The following is a 23,683-nucleotide window of genomic DNA, read 5'->3' as shown; positions in this document are numbered from 1 at the left end:
GTACAGTCGAGAGATGAAAAGCTGGCGCTGATGTTAATTTAATCAAGGTTCTGAAAGCACAGGTTAAGACACCGCCTTCACCGCCTTCGTGATCAACTCAGATGTGTCTTAACCTGTTCTTTCAGAACCTTGAATTTAATATCCAAAAGTTGAATTTACTATCAAATCAGAGGCATTAGACAAGTGTGATGAGAAGGCAAAAACGTGTGATTTTTACGATGACAGAAACTGGAAATACTGGTTCGATGCTGAGGTCAGAGATGTTTTCATAGAAAACCGCCATCGTGACCTAGGTGACTCAGGGAATAGCAAGAAATATGGATCCAAACTTTCGGGTGAATTTCCTATGAACTGTGTACCTATGTACGTATGTGTATCAATATACCTTTAACTATCCACAAATTCACCTGAAGCTATGGATCCGCATGTTTTTGCACATTTGCATTACCTTCAGTGTTTATATACTTTGATCTTCACAACTCTGGAGTGTAACTCCGTGGACTTAGTGAATTGAGAAAAATTCTTATTATATTGCTTGCATACAGTAAACTTCGCCTCTTTCCTATTACCTAAACGAACTGTCGCATAAACGGAAGCTATAGGTTCCACGGTGAACAAAATGTCAAACAGTCATCCATAGAGCCATAACCTCAACACTATTAACAATGCAATTGTCAAAATAAGACAGAAAAATAAGTTATTGTTATTGTTCTATGGATGACATCTGTTGAGTGTGGAGAGTTTAAAGGCGGCTTCACATTCAAAAAGATCTTGCCGTTTTCATTCCGTTTACTTGACAAATGTATTAAACCATAGCACACATGTCAGGGCACGCCAAGGCTGTATACTTTGAGGAGGTCACGCAGACCGCCATTTTATTAGATACGCGGGAACACACCACTTCTGATGATTTTACATGTAAAAAATGTCACCACATCATCAAGACGACGAATCATTAGAGTAGGTGAATTTTTGTATGAAAACGGCCATTTTATCATCAACTGTGGTGTGTAACCCGCGTATCTGTATCTGCGTGACTTCCCCAAAGTATGCAGTGTTTAAGGAGAGCGAAAACCAGTTAAATTTAATTGGTCTCGGGGTCAGCTGTCAAATATTCATCAATGAAAAAAGAAATTGAGAATTGAGCCCAGTTTAAATTTGTATGTGATTTCTCTCATTTTGACGTGTGACCCCGAGACCAGTTTAAACAAAGTGGTCAAAAATCGCTCTCGTTAAACACTGTATACAGCCTTGAGGCCACTCCTTTTATGTTTGTAAATATTTCATTGTTTACATACATCGAACAATAGCTTAAACGCATCTGTCAAGTAAGCGGAATGGAAAGGAAGAGGTCTTTTTGAGTGTGAAACCGCCTTAAGTGTGCTGAAAATTCAAAATTTATTACAATGAGGTAATGTCACCTACAAAACGTCGCATGACAGATCACAGAGAGCTATTATTTATTATTGTGAATGGTTCTCAATTTGTACACACACAGTTCGAACTTTCGTATTTCGTACAAAAAAGATATGTCTCTCCATTTTTTTCGAAATGCTAAGTAGATCTTCTAAAAAATACACTAATTCTAATGTGAAAAATATAAAAATAAATTGTTAAATCGTGCAAAACAAACATCGTTGAAAATGACTGTCTGGAATAAAATCGGTGATCAATATTTGTACGCAATAGGTGAGTGTTTGAGCAGACTCCTAGTTTTTGTTATTGAGCGTAAGGTTTTTTTTTATTCTTCATTATCGGCATTGGGATTGACTTGTTGCATTGTGGTAAAAGAAAATGTTGCCTTTTCTTTAAGTGTACGAGAAAATAATTCAAAAATTCCAAATATTTTATTGTTTATGTTTGGTCGCATTGAATGATGTCATGGTTATATAAACCATTTATCGGTCTGGTATCTTAATCTTAACAAATTTGTATCGCGCTTTTTCCATCGGTTTTTTTGATTCATAAAACATCATGACTAATTAATCATAAAATGCATTACATGCACTATGGAAATTTGCAATGTTGCGTACAGTTCGTTCATTCATAACTTCCCATTCAAAGCCTTATCTGTTTTAGTGTTAAAGGATTTTCCTTTCTTTCATTTTTTTAGTTGAATGTTGAATGTCAAACATTGTAACAATAAACAATTAAATTGTTGATGTTGTTTCAAAGTTGTTGTTTTTTTTACTATTATTTAGCTAGGTATACACACGGCTAGCAGTGTGACTATTACAGCAAATGTGATTCATGATTTTTTTTTATTTATTCGTTTACATTCAAAGAAGTGATGATGAGAGATTCTTGCGGTTGTGACACTGTATATAAAGATTAAGCATATAAAAATGAAAATTACAAATTGAATTGCGTGTGACACTTCACGCACTGCAATTGGCTCAATTTGAACTGCTTTTAATGTAATTTAATTACTCGATTATTCCATTCCGATCGATGCCATGTATCAATAAATCATTCATCCATTTAGTAGTGAGTGTTTATTGCTTTTTCCAGAAAAGAAATCAATTGATTTGGTAATAAACCCCATTCAAATTGCGAATTACGAACGAGGAAAAAGAACAATAATTATAATCACATCTTATCGTGTAGCATTAGTTATTTACTTGACAAGGGATGCATTTCCATTTTTTATCTCGAGTTTTGTTATGAATTTTTCGTGCTTTTCGAACTTCAACTTCAACCAATTTTCCCTGGGTTTGTAATCCACTGTCATTTAAAATCAATTAGTCGGCTACGCCTCGGATGATCTGAGTCGGATCAACAAAATTCACAGGAAAGGTCTCTAGTTTTTATCCCTAGTCATGTAATAGTATCTGAGCGTTTAGAAGTGTCATCGCCGTGAATTGCGTGCATTAATTTTTCTTTCTTTTTTTGACTCAGCGTATCTTATCGCATTGTATCGAAAACGAAATAATTTTTTTATCTGTTTCATTTTACTGATAAGCAAATTTGTGTACTTTTTGTGCTGTTTCAGCGAAATATTTTTCTTTTATTTTCGTTTTTTTTTGGTTTTGTTTCGATGATTCTGCAAATTTAGTCTGCTCTCTCATAATTACTCTTAGACTTACTTATGATAGGATAGGATAAGTGTGGGCCTGCTCCGCACGGAATCATTCACCGATGCTGCAGGGGTCTCCAAAGTTAGAAATACGTAGTCTCATGGTCTCAAAAGCCAATAGATTTACTTCTTCACTGATTCGTTGATGTTCCTTGAGGATCAGATCAAATTTCTCCGAGTGGTGGATAAGCATGTTCCATTCAATACCACCCGACTCATGACAAAATTATTATTATTTTTTTTTTGATAATCAACCGATAAATCAAATCACTTTAACTAGCCTAACAGATTAGCAAATGATCGATTTTCAATAAGCTTCTTATTGACTGTCGTTCCGTTCTTACCAATGCAATGCAGCGAACCGTAATGCCTTTCTGTAGCAATTAAACCAACCGTACACCGTATGGTTGTGTTGATATTTAATATCTCGCGTGTGACCTTCTGAAAATTATTATTGTAAATAAAGATGACGTAATGTGTAAGAATTTGATGTATTTCGGATTGAAATTCAAATATTTAATTGGAAGATTTCGTGCCGCCGAAAAGCGCAAATGAAAATGAGGAGTAGCATTTTTTTACATTTTTTAACGTTCTGGTGACAGTCTTGTAAACTTAACGTCTCGTTATAAAATAAATTAATTAAAGATGCGATAAGTGAGACTTATTTATCAATTTTCTCTACACTACTCTGTTGCGCTACCGCATTATTTTCATTTTACTGTAATGCACTGTGCATGCATAATTGTTCCCCCTTATTGACTTCACATATTACGTTTTTTTCTTCTTCTGCTCATATTACAGATAACACTCTCCATTTCAGTTACATAAAACTCATAGAATACAATTCGTAATTGTAAAAGTTCATGTTAAATTACTTGATAAATTTATTATCGCGCTACTGGCAACCAAGTGTTGAACTCATATCGGCACGTGCAATGGGCAACGTTTCTATTTTGTGTGTTATTTCTTTTTCATTAACCATGAACGCAATGAAGATACACACACAAATTCATTGATGCGCTTTGAGCACTAAATAATTTATTTTTGTTGTTAAATAATATTGAATTTCCACTGTTCATTTGGTTATACAATACACCTAGGATATAATGGCAAACGTATTTAAGCTACACAATTTCAATTGAGGTGGAAAATGTGTAACTTATTTTTCTCACATGCATCAGATAATGTTATATACCCGTACCATGAACAACGATTTTCGAAAATGGAATTTGGATCAATGAGATAATAGTCATTGATTGTCATTGATTTGGATGGTTTGGGTTTTTGAATAATTTTTTTTTCCGATAATGAAGCACAATGCATTCAGGAAATTGTATTCCCAATGTTTGTGCATGTTTTCAACTATGACTATAAACATTGTTCGACCAGTATTTATTTTGTTCTATCCGCCCACCCTTGCTCAACAAATTAATTTCAATGAATCTGTGGACAATTTGGGGACATCAATTTTGAAATTGTTTAGGGTAGAATCGATTGAACATAAAGAAATCTTTTATGCGTAGGAGTCAAACTCATGTTTGGAGATACTGGACCAACGGAGAGCGGTGTGTATTCGTTTCGGATGTGTTCGGATGTTTATTGTTCTCTTGCAGCTGATATAGAGCTTTAAGTAACGAGATAAACCAAATTTTCTATCGAAATCGTTTTGTGTTCAAATTTTATTGTTTTGATTGCAATTTTTTTGCATTTTATTTGATTCACAAATTCGGTTCGTCACGAGGTTCGTCATGTAATGAAGTCATTACGTTAAGTTATATGAATCATTTGAATGATTGCTTTCAAAAATTACACAATTATTGTATTCGGCCAAACTTTCTTGAATCTTGATCATATTTCGACTCAACCGCCAATTATTGACTCAACAGACTGAACTCTATAATTTCGAATATTTTTGCTGTAATCAAAAGAAAGAACTCCGATCTCGAAAGGGATAGAACGTGAAATTCCACGAGTTATTTACGAAAAGAAGATGGTTTCTTTTAATCTTAATTAAATTAAGTGTCTCTGTGTTTCGCCAAGGAATTTTCGATCACAATTTTTTCATTCTATTACGCTTAACTCTTTTCTTTTTCCTCGACACGATCAGAAACCATAACCAGAGGTCAGATCTTACTTCACAATCTTGTTCAGTCAGAGAAAATTAGAATCTGAGTTGACGATCATATTTTTTAGTCTGTTTCACTAAATGTGAAAAACATTGGAAATTTCAATTAAATCCAACAGGGGACATGATACCATTCAGGTTTAACGTTTTTGCTAAAGACGGAAATATTGGAAAAGGACACCAGGCATGGAAATAATGTTTTTCCTGATAACCTGTTGGGAACGTCAGATTTTTCACAACCTAAAACTGAAAATTGATTCCCATGTCATGCTGTTCCCAAGACAGTTATACTTAACGGAAACAAAACTTTTTCGAGGAATTTCTCCCAGCAAAATTTGCATATAGAATTTAAAATGGGATTGATTGAGCAATGATTAAACCGAAAATAATTTATCGATCGATACAGAACTCTAAATCATGCCGAATATATTAAATTTCCGTCCTCCAGAACAACTGACTTAAATCATTACAATGACTTCCTCGTAATTACAATGAATCTGTTCAAGCTACGTGTTTACAAAGATTAGGTAGAACTGCCGGCTCAACTTTTTATTTATTGAATTAAGATAAGAATACAACTCAAACAGGAAGTACAAACGAGACACACCGTTCAAATTATCTGCGTTTCGTTCCCTTGCAAAGATGACTTTTTAAGATATCAGAGCGATTAGACAACAACGACAACAACAAAAACTTATTTTGATAACGCATTGATAACGAACTCTGTGTATTTAATACAAAATTAGATCAATTTAGCAACATGTTTATGGTGACACAGATTTGTCCGCACCTCTGTGAGCTATTTATATATCAAATTTAATGTTTTGTTAAACAATAAACGCAAAGCATTCAGGAAGGAAAAATGTATCTTCTAGGGGAATGATAATTGGATTTTTCATGTGTGTTTAGCCGAAGAGCTTGTAGGTTTATTTTTGCGCGTAGATTCTGAAATGAAATAAGTTACAGACAAATTCGGAATTATTGGAATAAGATTCTTTTGTTCGACAGGTAGGCTTGGTAGGAAGAATCATCTTACTAAAAAATCGACTTTTCGCGATGAAAGTTGATCTCAATTTTGCTGCGTGAGGTGAGAGTGTGGGCGGGTATCAGTCTTGATTAGGAAGATTAGGTTTTATCGACCTAGCTCATACGGTTGAAAGGCTTTGAAACACGTAACAGACAATATTATGATTGTTGCAGAGATCAATCCGTATTTGCATAATCTTAAAAAATTCTTTAGGCAACACACACTTTTGAAGGGGACATAATGCGTTAGATAGTTAGTACGTCTCAATGCCCCAAACATGCATCCGTTGGTCCAAATGACGTCTGTGGTTCCGCTGCAGCCGATCCACCAAAACAAAATTGATGGAAACGAGACAGCAATATCAGTGATGTATTTAATGAAACCAGAATTTTTCAACAGTTTCTTCTGTTAAAGAAAAAATAAATCGAGCGCGCAAAATGTTACGTTAAACGTTACAACTAAAAATATGAAAATTAAATTGTTTTGCGAGAGGGATCGTAATGTTTGCTTGTGTTACCGTTTCTCGTTGTGATTTTTTTTTCTTCATGCAACAACAGCTTATTTTATCAGTTTCGAAACGGTTTTCCTATTGTTCGGTTTAGAGGCTCTGCAATTTTTTTCTTTCATGATTTAATCGAACAAAAAAAATATTGAAAATTTTTCTTTTTTTGTTGTTAGTGAATGCAGGTCGGTCGTAGTTGCATCACAGTTTCAATTAATTTTTGTTTTTATATTTACTGAACATGCGATTGAAGAAAGTTAAAAAAAATTTTGTTTACCTATTTCAGCCAAAAGCAATTTCAATCAAGACAAACCGCACAGACTATGTTTGGACGTTGGTGATTCGGTTATAATATTAGCTGAGACCAAAAATTGGTACTATGGATACAATAAGAAGTAAGCTCTACCTCATAAATATGAGTGACGATTTGGAAATGAATTTTTTTTTTTTTTCCAGAAACAAAACTACGCTAGGAATCTTTCCAAAATCCTATGTACATTTACTGGAATGTATCAAATGTAAAGACGAGTATGTTGTGAAGCGATCAGAAATTGTCACCGAAATAACAACCGTACTGGGCGATTGGGGTGAATTGTTTAAGAGATTTTACCTATCGAATCATGCCAACTTTCAACCGATCAGACGGAAGATACGTGAATTGATAAGGCTGAGATCGCAGATTTTGTCGGGCAATTTACCTGTTGATGAAATGAAAGAAGTTAAATTGCAGGCAACAGCTGAAATTGATACCGGAAACAGTTTATTGGGTGAGTTTAATTGGTTGGATCAATTTTTTTTTTCGTTTTTGGTGTGTGTGTGTGTGTGTGTGGTTTGTGTTTATATGCGTTGTCGCTTCAATTGGATTTTTGTGCACAGGTTTGGATATGGTAGTTCGAGATGAAAGTGGTAATGTTCTAGACGTTAATTCGACATCGACCACGCAGTTGTATGAGCATCATATCAACGCTGTTGATCGCATCAAAAAGGCGAATGTAAGTTTCGGAACTGAATGCAGTCGAGTGTCCGACCATGGACGGTTTTATTGATTCGAACAAATTTTATCATCGCAGAATTCCTACAATAAAAATCGCATATCCAAAACGATGAACAAACATTCGCACAATTTACTTGTAACCGTTCACGCATTTGTGTGCAAATTCCAAGAAGATTCTGACCTTCTGCTGACATTGTACGATGGCGAGGAAATGAAGGCGATAACAGAAAATTATGTAGTTAAATGGGGTCGGCAAGGATTGGCACGAGACTTAGATCAATTTGATAATCATCGGGTTCTGTTTACAGTGAGTGATTTGATGTCGGCAAACTTTTCGTTTTGTTGAAATTTTTTTCTAAAAAATGTCTCCGTTCTCATTCGAATAGGACTTAAGCAGCCATGACTTAAATCGTAATAAAGTTTATCTGATTTGCTATGCAATCCGTTTGGGTTCGATGGAATTCAAGGAGACCGATTCGAAACGAGGCAGCGTAGCGAATGCCGTTTTAAATCCAAATAATAAAAAGAATTCGCTGCAGAGCATTTCATCGAATTCCGGTGGAGCGGATCAGATGCGTCGTCCATTCGGCGTTGCCGCCATTGATTTGACGCTGATTTTTAAGAAGCCGGAAGATTTCAACAAGAATAGCTTCGATCTGCCGTTCATATTGTGTGAAAAGGAGTTTCTGGACAATACGCTAAAGAAGTTCATCATCAACAAAGATGTCGGAAAGATTGATTCAAAGCTGGCGGTTAGTGTGGAATTGTTGCATGGTGATATCAAACAGGTTCGTGTTATAATTTACGCTGAATCCATTGCCCCTCTATTAACACCCAAAACATATCCACTCAGATCAAAGAAGACTTCCCTCACTTAGTGCATGGCAATGTTGCCTTCGCGCGCAAAATGGGCTTCCCGGAAGTAATCTTCCCCGGCGATATACGTAACGATTTATACCTGACGCTTGTGTGTGGCGAATTTTCCAAAGGAACAAAAAGCACTGACAAAAACATTGAAGTGACTGTGGTTGTGTGCAACGAGAAAGGAACTGTAGTACCTGGAGTGTTAACACTTGGCGCCGGAGCATCATTTTTAGACGAATACAAATCCGTTATTTACTATCACGAAGACAAACCGAAATGGAACGAAACGTTCAAAATTCAAGTGCCAATCGAAGAGTTCAAATTGTGCCATCTGCGATTCACATTCAAACATCGCAGTTCGAACGAAAGCAAAGACAAATCGGAAAAACCGTTTGCCTTATCCTATGTCCGCTTGATGCAAGACAACGGCACCACACTGCAGCACGATTCTCATAATTTAATTGTTTACAAAATCGATCAAAAGAAATTCGACAAGGAGGCGCAATACGGATATTTGACACTGCCATCGCGGACATTTGAATTAACAAAAAATTCAAAACCATCGGCTCCGGGGCTTAGTTTATCGGTTAAGGATTCATTTACAATTAGGACGAATGTTTGTAGCACCAAACTGACCAAAGACGGTGAGACATTTTTCCCATTTTGTCGTTACGATGCAGCCTATACAACGATTTGCTTTGTAACCTTTTCAGTCGATATACTGGGTCTGCTGAAATGGGCATCGAATAAAGAAAATTTAGAGAATTCACTCATCAAACTAATCAACATTGTGAACGCCGAAGAGGTGGTGAAGTACCTTCAAGACATATTGGACGCGTTATTCAACATTCTCGTGCAGAATGACGATCCACCCAAGTTTGACAATTTGGTGTTCAAATGTTTGCTGCGGCTTATAGAGACCGTATCGGACATGAAATATCAACACTTCCAGTCGGTGCTGGACTTGTACATAAACGAAATTTTCTTTGCTACCCTAGCCTATGAGTAAGTGGTTTGTTTTTCGTCAACCGTCGGCATATACGACAATCGTTTCTGTCGGCAGATCTTGGAACAGTTTTGCTTGATGTTACCCTCTTAATTTCAGCAAATTAATAAACGTGTTGCAAACGCACATCAAAAACGCAATCAACAACAAGCCAACCGAAACGGAGTTCGACTTGTGCACCAATTCAAACGATGATTTACTGTACAAAACCACCAAAAACCTGCAGTACATCATGAAATTCATAATTCGATCGAGAATCTTATTTGCTGAAATGAATGACGTCAAAGATCGTGTACTGTTCGAATCAAGTCTGGAGGATCTGTTGTCATCATTTGTCAACCTCATTTCGTGCTCAAATGATTTGCTTCGTTCGCAGGGTGCAATGCTCAAGTACATTCATGTCATAGCATCCGATTTGATTCAAGTCTACGATAAAATCAAACTAAGGTAGATGCGCATGACATCACCCTTGTTGTGCCGATTTTTCTTCATTTTTTTTTCATTCATTTTCAGTCATTACATTGTCGAAATCATCAAAAATATACCAGCAGGACGGCTGACACAATCCAAAATGATTTGCATCAAAGATTTGGTTAAATCGAAATTATTCAAATATCCGGAATGTCGAGCGATACTGTTGCCGGTGTTTTGCCAGCAAATCAAAGACAAATTGGAGAGCAAAGAAGAGGTGAGTACTCGGCTTGTTTTGATTTTTCTTTATCCGGGTGTCGTCTTACACAGAAAAGAGAAGAAATTGGTTCACCGATGAAGTGTGAGAAATTAAAGTAATATTCGGGTCACGTGCCGTGTAACCACAGTGCACAGTCTCGAACAACATAGTTCCGATTCGTTAGGTGAGGCAACTCTAATAAATCGCCAAATTGAACGCTAAAAGTCTCTTCATACAAAGTGACGCTCATTCTACTCCTTCTTTGTAATTTTGTAATGCTCATTCTAGTTTCGGTTTGAAGGGTATGGGTGGATAGCATTCACAATACGAGTTAAAATTTCATTTTTCAGTTGACTTGTCAACAAAATTGGGTCAATTAAACGGGATTTCATCTAAACTCTAAATTAGTAAGACTCTGATTAGGTTCAGATCGTCCTGATTTATTTTAGATTAACCTAAAACTGATCTTTACTTGAACCTAAAAATAAGATTTAAGGTTCAAGCTGTACCTGACTGGTTTTGGATCAGATTTTCTTACTTCAGGTTCAGGTAAACCTGAAAATTTGCAACAAAAATTTCAGTTTAACCTGAACCTGATCTGCATTACGTTCCGAGCATTACGTACTAGCGACCATTCGTAAAACCAAATACCTTATTCAGGGAACGTTGGTTAAGATTTTTCCCATCTGTTTCCACGTCCGCATGGAGATGGAGGAATGCCTGAAGTTTTCGTGACTGGGCATTTACCGACCAAGCTGTGCTGGTTAATTAGAACACACACACTTCTGGGCCTGTATCCGTATCTGTGTAGAACGAGTAAAAAATGTACAAAAAAATCCCAATCGACATACAAATGCACGAGGCTTTTAGGGCTTTACTGTATGATCTACTGTATGTCTTAGAAGTGAGTCGACCCATTCCAATCCTTAAGCATCCATCAGATACATAAAGTTCTAGTTCAAAGGACATACACGTTACATGTCGATAGAAGGCTGATGTCATCAGATAAACTGATTGGTATAGTGTATCGTTCACCCCTCAGGCGACATGCGACGACAGATCACGACAACTTGATCGTAATCTGTCTAAAATACGTTTCTTTCATTATCATCAACGGCAGCATTTATGCGAAACCATTACCTTCGTGTCAAATTATCTGCACGATTCGGTTGGGCATTCGTCCTGGTTGACTTAAATAGGTTTCATTTGAATTGAAACTTAACCTTCGTCCGTGAACCATTTTCCCCTTTTTTTACCTAATCAAAATATTTCATTTAACTCTTGACAACCGATAAACTCATTGAACATTTGTAAATAATTTGTCTATATGAAAAAAGAAGCATGAAGTGTTTGACCACAGCTGACTAAAAATCTAAAAAAAAACAAAAAAATGTTACCAAAGTTTCATTCATCAAACTGAAACGAAAAACAAAATTTATCACACCTGTGTTTGGTTTTTGCTTATGTTTGTGTATGTTTTACATTTTGCATTTGGATGTTATATAATTATAAATATTATACTTGATCGATCACCCAACAAGTCGAAAATGTCGATTTTCACCGAAAGAATGCATACCGCACTGGGCCTCTTTCTTTGATTAAAAAAAAAATGAAATTGTCAATTGATGCGTGTTTTTGAGCAAAACAAAACAAAAAATGTATCCCGAAGTCGTTCAAATGATTTTTTTTACTTTAAAAAAAATTGAATCTCGTTTGGTAAGTATTTAGTTTGGAATCCAAACTTTGGACCTAAAATCATTTACAAGAAAAGAAAATCAAGGCTCAAATGACACTCCACCGTTGACAGTTTACTATTAATACACCAAGTACAGTCCTTCAATTTTACACCATTTTATCCTTTTCATTTATCCTCATCCAATATCTTTATTTCTATTAGTTGCATTTTATGTCTTGTTGACACCTAGCTGTACCATAAATTTATATTGTCGAGAGTGAAAGGATTTCCCAGCAGGTATACCTATTATCGGTAAGTTTTTTTTACCGAATTAACTGAAATATTCGGTCAACTTCGGCAATTTTTGGTAAATTTCAGTAAGTCCGGTAAATATGAATGTACCGATAATAGGTAATGTTGGGCAATTAAAAGCGACTCTTAAACGTCTTTAAATGGGGAAGACAAAGTTTTGTTTGTTGGAGTAGACTAGCGAAACTGGCTCGATAGCCATTGTGACGTTTTGTTGCACCCCTATTTGGTTACTCTTGTAGGACTAACTAATATCGACGTTGGCCCAACATTAATATCACCTCCACAGCGTCCAGATATTTTTAGGACCATATGTTCTATATGAATATTGTCATCAAATCATCCAGAAATTCGGAGAATGCATACGTGTCACAAAGTCAACACTTAGTCTTAGTTCGGCTTTTCTGCGGCTCAAGAATGAATTTAGAACAAGAATGGTTTCGTTCCGCACGTGTTGTAGGGCTTGCATTTGAGGGGTGATACTGAGAGATTAATTTTTCAAAAATTGAACAAACGGGACGTATATTCAATAAATCGACTGGTATGCTACAATTTGGTCAGACATTTGTTGAAGAGGGTAGCCAGGAGGGGAAGAAATTTTTAACGAAATGAGGGCAAAAAATCAGGATCCGGAGAAGTTTACACGAAAATAGGAAAAGTTTGACAGAGGAGAGGGTAAGAAAACAGGAAAAAAATTCGTTGGGGGGAAGGTTCTATTCAAAAACCTGTCATAAGATAATGCGTACAGCTAGAAATGTGTATTATAATCGTAGTATTCCTAATTTGCATCAATCTTAATTTAATTCAATGTTTGATATGCACGCAAGTAGAACCGAAATGTCAAATTAACAAAATTTCTAATTTCATTAAATAATTCAATTCAAATATATTCGCACCCTCGCATCCAATTTAGCAAACATTTTAATGTAAACAATAGCGTTACACTCGAGGTCACACCGCACATGTGTTCCTGTTCATTTCCATCCAGTAGTTATGTACATTTGCGATAGAATTTAGCTCCACCACAATTAAACAACAACTATTAACAATGATGGCATAGTTGTCATGTAGTATCTAAACCAAGCTCAATTTAATGCAACTCGGTTTTTCAAACGACACTTTCATGAAAACCTATCATGCATCTCAGCTGTTGTTGTGTGAGGCGGTGACCTTTTGTATGTTGAGCTCATTTCATTTATATTCGATTTGATGAACTCTGACACGAGTCTTGTCAAAATTTCAAATTCACAAGCAGACAAGCTGAAAGCAATGTCTTGAGAGTGCTATGCCCCGACTCGATTTAATTTGTACAAACCTGAAACCCGAAATTATAAACAAATATGATATCGGCACCGGGTGCCAATAGTCTCTTTATAATACTGTGGCTAATGGCACCGAGTGCCAATAGTCTCTTTATTATTCTAACGCTAATCGCACCCGGTTCCATTAGCCACAGTATTATAAAGAGACTATTGGCACTGGGTGCCATTAGCCACAGAATAATAAAGAGACTATTGGCACCCGGAAAGATTAAAATTTGAATAAAAACTCTGGATATTTTGAAAATTAAACTTGTTTTATGCACAATACTGCCGTAATTTGTATAAGAAACAAGTGTTTCTTATGCAAATTATTTGTAGAAAAAATTTCTTTTCAAATTATTTATTTGTATTTTCGATCAAGTAGTTTCTTATGAAATGAAAAATTGATAAAAAATAAATAGTAAAGTACCGTTAAATGTTTCTTATGCAAATTGCGGCAAAATACTAGGGAATCCGTCTTTTTACGAAATGTAACGTAAAGGTAGTTTCTTCGATCTTAGGGAATTCATCCTATTGAGATATGTAACGTAAAGGCGGATTGTTCGATACCTTTACGTTACATTTCGTAAAAGGATGAATTCCTCAGGATCGAACAATCCGCCTTTACGTTACATTTCGTAAAGTTTTATTTTCAAAATATCCGGATTTTTTATTCAAATTTTAATTTTTGTGGGTGCCAATAGTCACCGGGTGCGATTAGCATTAGTATAATAAAGAGACTATTTGCACGTGGTGCCATTAGCCGCAGTATAATAAAGAGACTATTGGCACCCGGTGCCAATAGTCTCTTCCAATCATAAACCATCCGTAAACATCTTTGGTCTTATTTAACGGGTTTGCTTCATTGGACGTGTGGATATTTGAATTTGAATTCTTGAATAGATGGATTGGCGCTCAGCGCAGTGATAAGAATTCTCATTTGTTTTCCATTAAAAAATTACCAAATTTATTGCCTGATTCGTCCTAATTCTGGACAACATTAAAAAATAAGTTGTGGTTCGAGTTAAGGTCCAACCTTTATTTCGGTACTTTTTCTGTACCTTGGAGTGGTTTAAGTGCGTAACCTTAACGAATAGTATAAACAATTGATTTCATGTGATATGTCTAACGCCTCTAACCACTTTCACCGTATAATTGGAATTTTGTAGCTAGTAACAGCATCTCACTAAAATCACAACGAACGAGTACGTTGAATTTGCAATTTGCACACACAATATTATTCACACTTTGCATCACAATAAGTTCCAAAACAAAAATAAATCCAATTAATTGCTTGCTGCTTCACAAGTTTTTGTTTGTCATTTTGTTGCAATTAACCACTCGTACCCTTTGTTATTTTACATTTTAATTTTAGTGTTTTTCTCATTTTTTTAAATTAACTTTTTGTTGTTTATTTTTCTTTAATTTGACATCCGTCCCCGTAATAATCCAATTGATGTGTCCTCAACTCAATCCTTTATTCAAATTATGTAACTCAACCCTCCGTTAAAAACAAAAATTCGAAAAATCAAACCAAAAAAAACCAAACAAAAAATATATTCGGCAACCATAGGGCGATTTTTCTGATATTTGGCAACAAGAAAAGAACCTTACAAAGGCCGCTAAAGTGTTGGGTGTTAAAAACGCTCATCTACATACACGTGAAACATCGGCAAAAACCAAGGTAAAATATTTTTTGTTTGTGAAATTATTCTTTAAAACATTTTTCTTCATTGTGTTTCTTTATTTATTCGGACTGGTTGTGTTCAGTGTGCTCTAACCAAGTCACTTATAATTCGTATAAATACAATATTGACTTCAATATAAATAAAAATGCATTGTTTAGGTGGTTGAATGCGTCAATATTATGAATAATATGCTGGAGCTACTATTCACAAATGATGTCGGCCCAACTGAAAACGATATCAAAGACATTATGTTAATACTTTTGCGTACTGTGATACAAACATCCATTGCTATGGACCGTGATAATCCGTTGGTGGGAAATTTGGTTGCGATAATGCTGGGAATATTTCGCAGCATGAAGTCCATTCACTATGACATCTATGTGGAGAATTTTACGCATCTGGTCGATTTACAAGATTTTCTCACCGAAATTCTGCTAGTCTTCAAAGATTTGGTGTCAAAGCCGGTGTTCGCAAACGATTGGATGGACATGCAAATGCACCAAAATACCGTCATATTGGAGTGCTTGCGGAATTTCTCCAAAGTGATTATGGACAATTTCTTCTATCCGTTCGAGAAGCAAGTTTGGTCGAATTTTTTCCACTGTTCGATTGCATTTTTGATCCAGCCGCCACTGCAATTGGATCAATTTAGTGATAATAAAAAGTCAACGATTCTATTGCGATATGAGGACATTCGTCGGAAAACAGCCGAAGAGATTCAGAAAATGTGGTTCAATTTGGGTGAACATAAGATCCATTTCGTACCGAGCATTGTCGGTTCAATACTCGAAATGAGCTTAATACCGGAAGAAGAGCTGCGACGCACCACAATACCAATTTTCTTTGATATGATGCAGTGTGAGTACAATTCATCACGATTTGTGCATGAGAGTTACGGTGATACAAAGCGCAATCAAAGTCACATTAAGGGAAATTTCCTGGACTTTGAGAAAGAAATGATTGAAAAACTGGACATCTTAGTGGAGGGTGGTCGTGGTGACATGGAATACAAGGACTTATTCCATTCGATAATGATGCGCTTTTGCATGAATCACAATACGTTACGGGAAAGTGGCACAGTTTTTGTGACAATGGTGACCAGACTATTGGACCGGCTGTTAGAATATCGTTGCATCATCCACGATGAAAGTAAAGAGAACCGAATGGCATGTACTGTAAGTCTGTTACAATTTTATTTAGAAGTAAATCGCAACGAGATGTACATAAGATATGTGAACAAACTGTGCGATCTGCACATGGAATTCGATAATTATACCGAAGCAGCATTCACGTTAAAATTACACAGCAATCTGCTGAAATGGAACGATACACCTTTATCGTCACTACTTCGATCTCATCGTCATGCAAATTCTGTGACCCATCGTCAATTGAAGGAGTCATTGTACAATGACATTATCGAATATTTTGACAAAGGAAAGATGTGGGAGTGTGCCATCGATATGTGCAAAGAGCTGGCTGAACAATACGAAAACGAAATTTATGACTACCGATCTTTGAGTCACATCCACATGAAGCTGGCCCAGTTTTATGAAAAAATTCTGAAAGAAATGCGACACGAGTCGGAATACTTCCGAGTTGCCTTCTATGGCTTACGTTTTCCCGAATTTCTGCGAAATAAGGTGTTCATTTACCGTGGTAAAGAGTACGAACGTTTGAGTGAATTTTGTACCCGAATTTTGACACAACATCCAGCCGCCGAGTTGATGCAAACGTTGACCTCACCAGGGGATGAGATTACCCAAAGCGATGGACAATATATTCAAATCAACAGCGTTGAGCCAATGATGACCGACGATCCGAATGTTAGCCGACTCAAAGATAAGGTCACTGCGCCGGAAATAGTCAAGTATTACCAAACGAATAACGTGCAAAAGTTCAAATTCTCTCGTCCGTATTACAAAGACAATGGCGGTGGCGCTGACGACAATACCGTTGGAAATTTCTGGTTAGAGAGAACCATCATGAAGACGAATTTTCCATTGCCGGGAATTTTGAGATGGTTCCCGGTTGTTGACGCGAATACATTCAAAGTAAGTAGTCGTCCAATTATGTATAGATTGGTCGGTTTGTTGGTCGCACTACTTACCATGATTTTGTTTTCCAGATATCTCCAATAGAGTATGCTATCGAAACAATGGAACTGACAAACAAAGCCGTTCGGGATTTAATCATAGCCCATCGTAACGACGAAAATCTTCCCATTAATCCGCTCAGTATGAAAATCAATGGTGTGGTAGATCCAGCCGTAATGGGGGGTTTCGGTAAATATGAGGAAGCGTTTCTGACCGACGAATACATGGAGAAGAATGGCCAGGATCATTTTCTAATCGACAAATTGAAAGACTTGATTGCGTCACAAATTCCGCTATTGGAAATTGCATTGTCGGTGCACAAATCGAAAGCGCCGGCCAATCTGTTACCGTTCCACGATCGCTTGGAGAAATGTTTTGCTGAAATGAAAGAGGGAGTGGAAAATAAGTATGGAAAGAGGGTGAGTTAACCGTACAGGAAATGTGGACGAAATTCTGGTCAACTTTGAACTCTTGGTGACGGATTGATTTCTTTTTGCAGACTAGCGACTTGAAAATCGACCGTGATTCATTTGTGACAATGCGTCGACAAGGTGTCATGGCACAAATGAGTATTGATTCGAATCGGTTATCTGAGACAAGCATGGGATCTACTGAGTAAGTGAATTCACTTTGTTACTTCCATTAACGAATGCTGAGCAAATTGGTTTGATGATTTTACATCGGATGTCAATTTTTGATTCATTCCGGCGCTTCGTTTTACTGATTTTTGAAATTGTTCGATCCTCGGTCACTTATCATTGCTACTCGCTATAATTCGTTTGGTTTTGCTTTTTTTCTAAGTTTGTGGTTGCACATTGAAACTTTATGTGCGCCTCAATACAACATAATCAGTCAGATTATGAAATTTTTCTTTGGAAATGTTCATTACTACCAATATTGAGGAAGATTGCTTTGTCTATTGATAGATTTATGCTTTAAAAAAGGAGAGAGATAGAGAGTGTGTGTGTTTCTTGCTCATATCCTTAACTGCCGATCAGCCCTCCACTTATTATTTCGCTAATTTCCTTAAAGATACTTTCTATGTCTTGAGTCCGTCGGTGTACAAATTAATTGCCAAAAACACACGAGCAATTTTGAGTATGGAAAACGATTCGATCTCAGCAACGCAAAATTACTCGTGTGTACTTGGCCTAAGTGCACCAATAATTGCGTCTACGTCCTTAGATCAATAACTTCTGACTACGACACTGAAATTTTAAATTGCGTATTGCGAACATTGATTTTTAACAAAAACTATTTAACATTTAACAAGGCCTCATATCAAAAACCTAAAGTTCAGGTATATCTACCGAAGATGGTTGATATTGTTCCTACGTTAATAACATTTTCATCAACGATGTCAGAAGCTTTGAGACGAAGATTTGTTAAAGATTAAAGCGCCAACTTTCTTTAAAAAAAGATCGCCTTATCTCTTAAAAAAGAGGAGTGAACGTTCTTTGAACGGAGCCATTCGGAAATGTTTTTCTACCCATAAATGAAACCGTCCGAAGTTAGACTGAGAATGGGGTTGGCAATATAGTAGGAAATCCGGCAAAATATTCAAATAGCCAAATTAAACTTGCACTCAGCAACTGTTCTATTGGTGTGACGATTACACATAATTTTGACTTAAATTATGATCTTGTTCAGATTCCCTTTATATGTTACATTCTTAAAGGCATGGTTCTTGTAGAGCAAGTAAGTTAAACTCATGCCTAACAGTCAGCGTCACAATTTTCGTGCGATGATGAATCATGAGTTCATTGCACTATTTGTTTTTGCATCGTAATGTCACTGATGTTTAATTATTGACACGGTTAGCACCGTTGGGTTTTGTTGAATGAGAGTGTTGCATCTGAATCCGAACAAGAAACTCGAATCCTTTCTCGAAACTATTTTTTTTTATTTCCTTGAATTTTCCATAATTGTTTGGATGATCTCGATTTTCCAAAGAAAAATTCCCTGTTTTTTCGAATTAACCTGTCACATACAACGACATACAAAAATAATGACAAGCACTTGGTTTTATGGCCATTATATAGAAAAATGAATGTTAATAAAATTGAAGTACAAGATTTGAAATCAACCGATTAAAAATACTTTGATCGATGGAAGTAGTAGACCCGATAATAATACTGGTCAAATGCTTGCCGTCTGTAACAGGTTAAATTTACTATGATTTATGAAAATCAAGAAAATTGAAAAATTTTCTCAATTTTCTCGAAAATTACAAGTGTCACAACAGTTGATAAAGAATCCAAGGATCAAGCAATACAGCGCCCTCCGTCGATCGAAAATCGAAAATCATTTCAGTCGGCTAACTTTAAATTTATTTCTATAATTCAGACTTTTCCTCTTAATTTTAAAACTATTTTTTACCTAATTTTTAGTAGCGGCTTGTCTAAATCAACTACTGCTCGACCGCATACTAATACTATAAAATCGACATTCGGCTTTCAAATATCTAGGTAATGTGTAATTATTATTGACATTTTACTTTCATTATATTTCAATTGTTTTTCTTTTTACATTTGCTTAAATACTAACTGTGTTATATTACGTACAGTCTACCGACATTCATACATTTCATTCATCAATTTTCAGACAAGATTTATCTTCGCCCGCTCTAATTTCTAGTTCAAAAAATATTTTTTCATTTTTACAATTATAATTTTCATGCTTTTCTTGTGTTCTATTTTTCTCTTTCCACTCTTCTGTTCATATCATTTTGTTTAATCGATTTTTTGTTCTTTAATAATTTTTGTCTTGATTTCCATTTTAAATTTATTATTTGCAATGTGCGCAGAACATCGCTCACCAATTCACCGAATTCAAAGGGCAAACCAAAAGAAAAACAAAATAACAAACCGCGAAGAACGAGTCGCCGGGTAAGTTTAACGAAGAAAAAAAATGCGTCGAGAATGCAGTTACCATTCAAGAATTGCTCTTTGTTGTCCAAATAGGCGGATCGAGATGCGATAAGTCTACCAACAGCGAATAGCCAATGGTATGCAACGCCGCTAACGCCAATAAATTCGACACCGACGTCAGACAAAGACAATCCGATATGTAACTCAGCACCGGCAACGAATACAACGACACCAGTTTTTGAGTTGACTGAGGAGGTGCGTAAAGTACTAACATTAACATTTAAGAGCGTAAGTTTTAGTTTGGCTTCTTATTATTATATTGTTGTTGTGGTTGTTGTTGGGACCATCAGATCGTACGTAATCGGGTAACGTCGACTCAACCGGCTGATGTTTGTGTTTTTTGTTTTATTTATTTCTGGTAAAACATTTTTTTTCAGTGCTGACCGCAAATTAACACAAGTTTCGTGTACGTTCATAGCGTTTGCAACTTTCTTTCATGTTCCTTCTTCTTCTTCCTTCGTCACTAAATCCAACTATTTCCGTTTCGCTAACAAAACTGTACCCGTTCGAATCACTGCCGTCTGAATGAAAATGACAGGCACCTCTAATGTCGATGTCATAGAGAGAACTGGAAATCTGATCTTTTGATTGATTTTCAAATTATTTATTAAGTTAAGCTTATCGATGAACACTGAATACTCGTGTTATTTCTAAGCTTATTTAAAGTTGCAAAGTTGCACAACATGTTCGTCATTATAAAATACGACTGTTTGTTTAATATAAACGTCAACAGGTCGTATTTTACTGCTTTAAACACTATCCGATAGCAGTAGCAGTGTTTTATCGTATGTACGAAATTGTTTTTCATGCAATCGACAGCGTGGGAACTGTTTATAAATATTTTACAGCTGGTTTTTTGCATTCCATTGTCTCACTCTGTGCGCACTTCATTGTTCGTCGCGGAAACCAGCTGTTCAAATATATTTATGTAATAAAATGTGGAATTATTCGAAACCTGTAAAACAATTGCGCGCCACAAAGTCATAAACGATTCGGAAAATTTTAAGTGTACGAATTGAATTACCTTCCTCTATTTGATGTCATTTTACAAACATGATATCATCGAATCTGTTACTTCATTTGATGCAAATATTTTCAACAGATTGACACAGAATTCCATTTGTTTTATCATATCTTTTGTATCGGCAAGCAACTATCTCATCGTTGCTGCGTTGTATATAACAGATGGATATCGACATCCGTCTTCTTTATGGAAAGAAGGCTTTAAGCGTCTTGGTGGTGCAATGTTGGTTCTTGTTACTTCGCCAGAATTTAAGTGTTTTTCGTGCACTACAGCGATGTAGTGTCACACTACACTACCAGTCACGAGAAAACCCCAAATTTTGGTGTAGTAGTGTGTTAAAAATGCAACGCAACGTACATGGATCTACGAAAAGTTGACAGAAGTCAACGGAGAGTTCCATTAGTTTTTGCAAGCTTTTCATTAAAGTTATTGTAGAGATAAACATTGTTTAATGTTATGTGCACTTCGCTTTGCAAATGTTGCCGCCGAGTATGGAGTTGTTTTGAAGTAGACCTTAACCTAACCTTTCATGCATGCCAATCAATATCTAAATGAGGTTTTTGGTTTGTTTTAATATCCTTTGCAAACATTGATACAGCTTACGTTCTATTTAGTGTTTTTTATTCAATATTCACTTGTCAACTTCATTTACTAATTTCTTTCTATTCAACAACAACACAAAATAATCAGCTTACGCCAAAACGTCCACTTCGTTCCGAAATGGAACGCGAACGTCGTCTGTCACGTCCCTGCAGCACCGTCACACCCACATCGAGCATCAAAGGTCTTAATTCAACGGACACACAATCACTCAGCGACGAAAGTAGTAACCGTAATTCCATTGGTAACATTTCACTACAATCACTCACAAACGAGTTACTTCTCATGACGAATAATCCAGTCACCACAGATTCAACGGCTTCCGAAGAAGATATTGCCGTACCGCCGCCGTTGCCGGCAAAGTCACGCGAAAGCAGTGATTACAGCAATTTACCGAACACCGACGACAATACCGGCACGATAAAACAAAGTCCTGGAAAGTATAAAAATAAACCGTTACCAGCGCTACCGACTGCTGCCGCGATCAATTCGTCTTATGACTATGTAGAGGCTAGAAATTTCATGAATCGTGCAGCGGTTCGACCACCGACTCCACCACCGAAACCATCGAGGAATAGTAAATATGTTTCAATGTGAAAGTATTACGAGAACGGAAAGAAGAAGAAAAATGGGGGACCAGACATGAGGACAGAAATTTAGAATGTTTTTGCATCTGGAATACGAGAAAGAACAGATGTGAAAAATCGGAAAGAACTTTTTTTTTCTTGCTTTTAATTTGTACGAAAACGCAATTTTTTTCGACAAATAAATCACTCTGGGAAACATATCAAAAGAAAATCGAGGATGAAACAGTGTGTGAGAATAATCAAATATTTTTTGTATAAGGTGCTCTTATAGACAAAGTTTTTTTTTATTAAATGAAATTATAAAATGGAAATATTTTCCAGCTACACTTAAGTAGATAGAATAGAATATACTATATTTACATTGATTAAACGGATTTTTATTATAACAATTGTGCCAGAAAATTCAAATTTTTATTTTTCGTTTTTTTTATGTTAAAGAAATTATTTTGATTTTGAGATAGAGAGAGAGAGAGAGAGAGAGAATTTGTTCGTCTCTTTTTTTCGGTATTTTACAGAGAGAAAAATATTTATTTTTATCCGTTTCTCTTTTTGTGTTTATTTAGTTTAAGACACCAAAGTTTAATTTTTAATTATTATTTCTTATTTGCGCATTATCGTGAATTCTAACTAAAAAAAAAAAAACAAAATTACAAAAACTCCAGACCGTAGACTAAACTCGTATTAATTGGTTAATCAATTTTAATCGAATATAAATGTTTTTAATAAATTAATAAAATGGAGAAAATAAAAATTAAATTGAAAATCGTGTATTATGGATGAGATTTAGATTTTATATATATAGATGTGTCAGTGTAAAAAAACAAACAACATCAAGTGATGTGTTGGAATGTATTTATGTATAGTTCGAGACAATCAAAACAAACGACCAAAATTTATAGTCAAGTTGTAAGAAATTGAATTTAAAAAAATGTTTTTCCTCTTTTTGTATAGTTCGTAATGTGCCGAGTAAACCTTTTGTGTTGTAACTCTTTTTCATCCAGTGCGCCTCTTGTAAAAGTTCGCTGCAAGAAATATAAAATTTTACTTAGACTAAACTAACATCCATAATTATACATTTTTAGGTTTTTATATTTTGTACGGCCAAAGATTGTGTTAGCAATAAATTTTATTTGTAACTAAAAACAGGTTGATTTTTTCAGATGGCTTGCTATTTTCTCTACCTCCAACACGCTCTAGCACAAAACAAAATCA

The 23,683-nt window shown here is 35.8% G+C and overlaps 1 protein-coding gene across 14 annotated transcripts; it reads left to right on the top strand.

Moving 5' to 3' along the window:
* The first annotated feature begins 1,503 nt into the window (after positions 1-1,503).
* LOC119069889 (dedicator of cytokinesis protein 1) lies at positions 1,504-23,344 on the top strand. 14 transcript variants are annotated; one of them, XM_037174081.1, is made up of 19 exons: positions 1,508-1,689; positions 7,017-7,125; positions 7,187-7,497; positions 7,607-7,722; positions 7,801-8,031; positions 8,111-8,512; positions 8,578-9,232; positions 9,302-9,593; positions 9,694-10,041; positions 10,108-10,282; positions 15,123-15,233; positions 15,396-17,288; positions 17,363-17,749; positions 17,830-17,945; positions 19,721-19,798; positions 20,137-20,218; positions 20,294-20,455; positions 21,975-22,128; positions 22,186-22,836. In XM_037174081.1, the coding sequence occupies exons 1-19, from the start codon at positions 1,644-1,646 to the stop codon at positions 22,479-22,481; spliced, it is 5,964 nt and encodes a 1,987-aa protein (XP_037029976.1). In that variant the 5' UTR covers positions 1,508-1,643; the 3' UTR covers positions 22,482-22,836. The 14 variants fall into 14 exon arrangements, with proteins under 14 accessions (XP_037029972.1, XP_037029971.1, XP_037029967.1 ...); XM_037174078.1 differs by having other exon boundaries at positions 20,294-20,488; XM_037174071.1 differs by having other exon boundaries at positions 1,507-1,689; positions 20,294-20,488; positions 21,975-23,344.
* Positions 23,345-23,683: the final 339 nt, after the last annotated feature.

Source organism: Bradysia coprophila, assembly GCF_014529535.1.
Source record: "Bradysia coprophila strain Holo2 chromosome X unlocalized genomic scaffold, BU_Bcop_v1 contig_416, whole genome shotgun sequence".
Classification (NCBI taxonomy): domain Eukaryota; kingdom Metazoa; phylum Arthropoda; class Insecta; order Diptera; family Sciaridae; genus Bradysia; species Bradysia coprophila.
The sequence above is the reverse complement of the archived record's forward strand: the minus strand, read 5'-3'. Positions and strand labels throughout refer to the sequence as shown.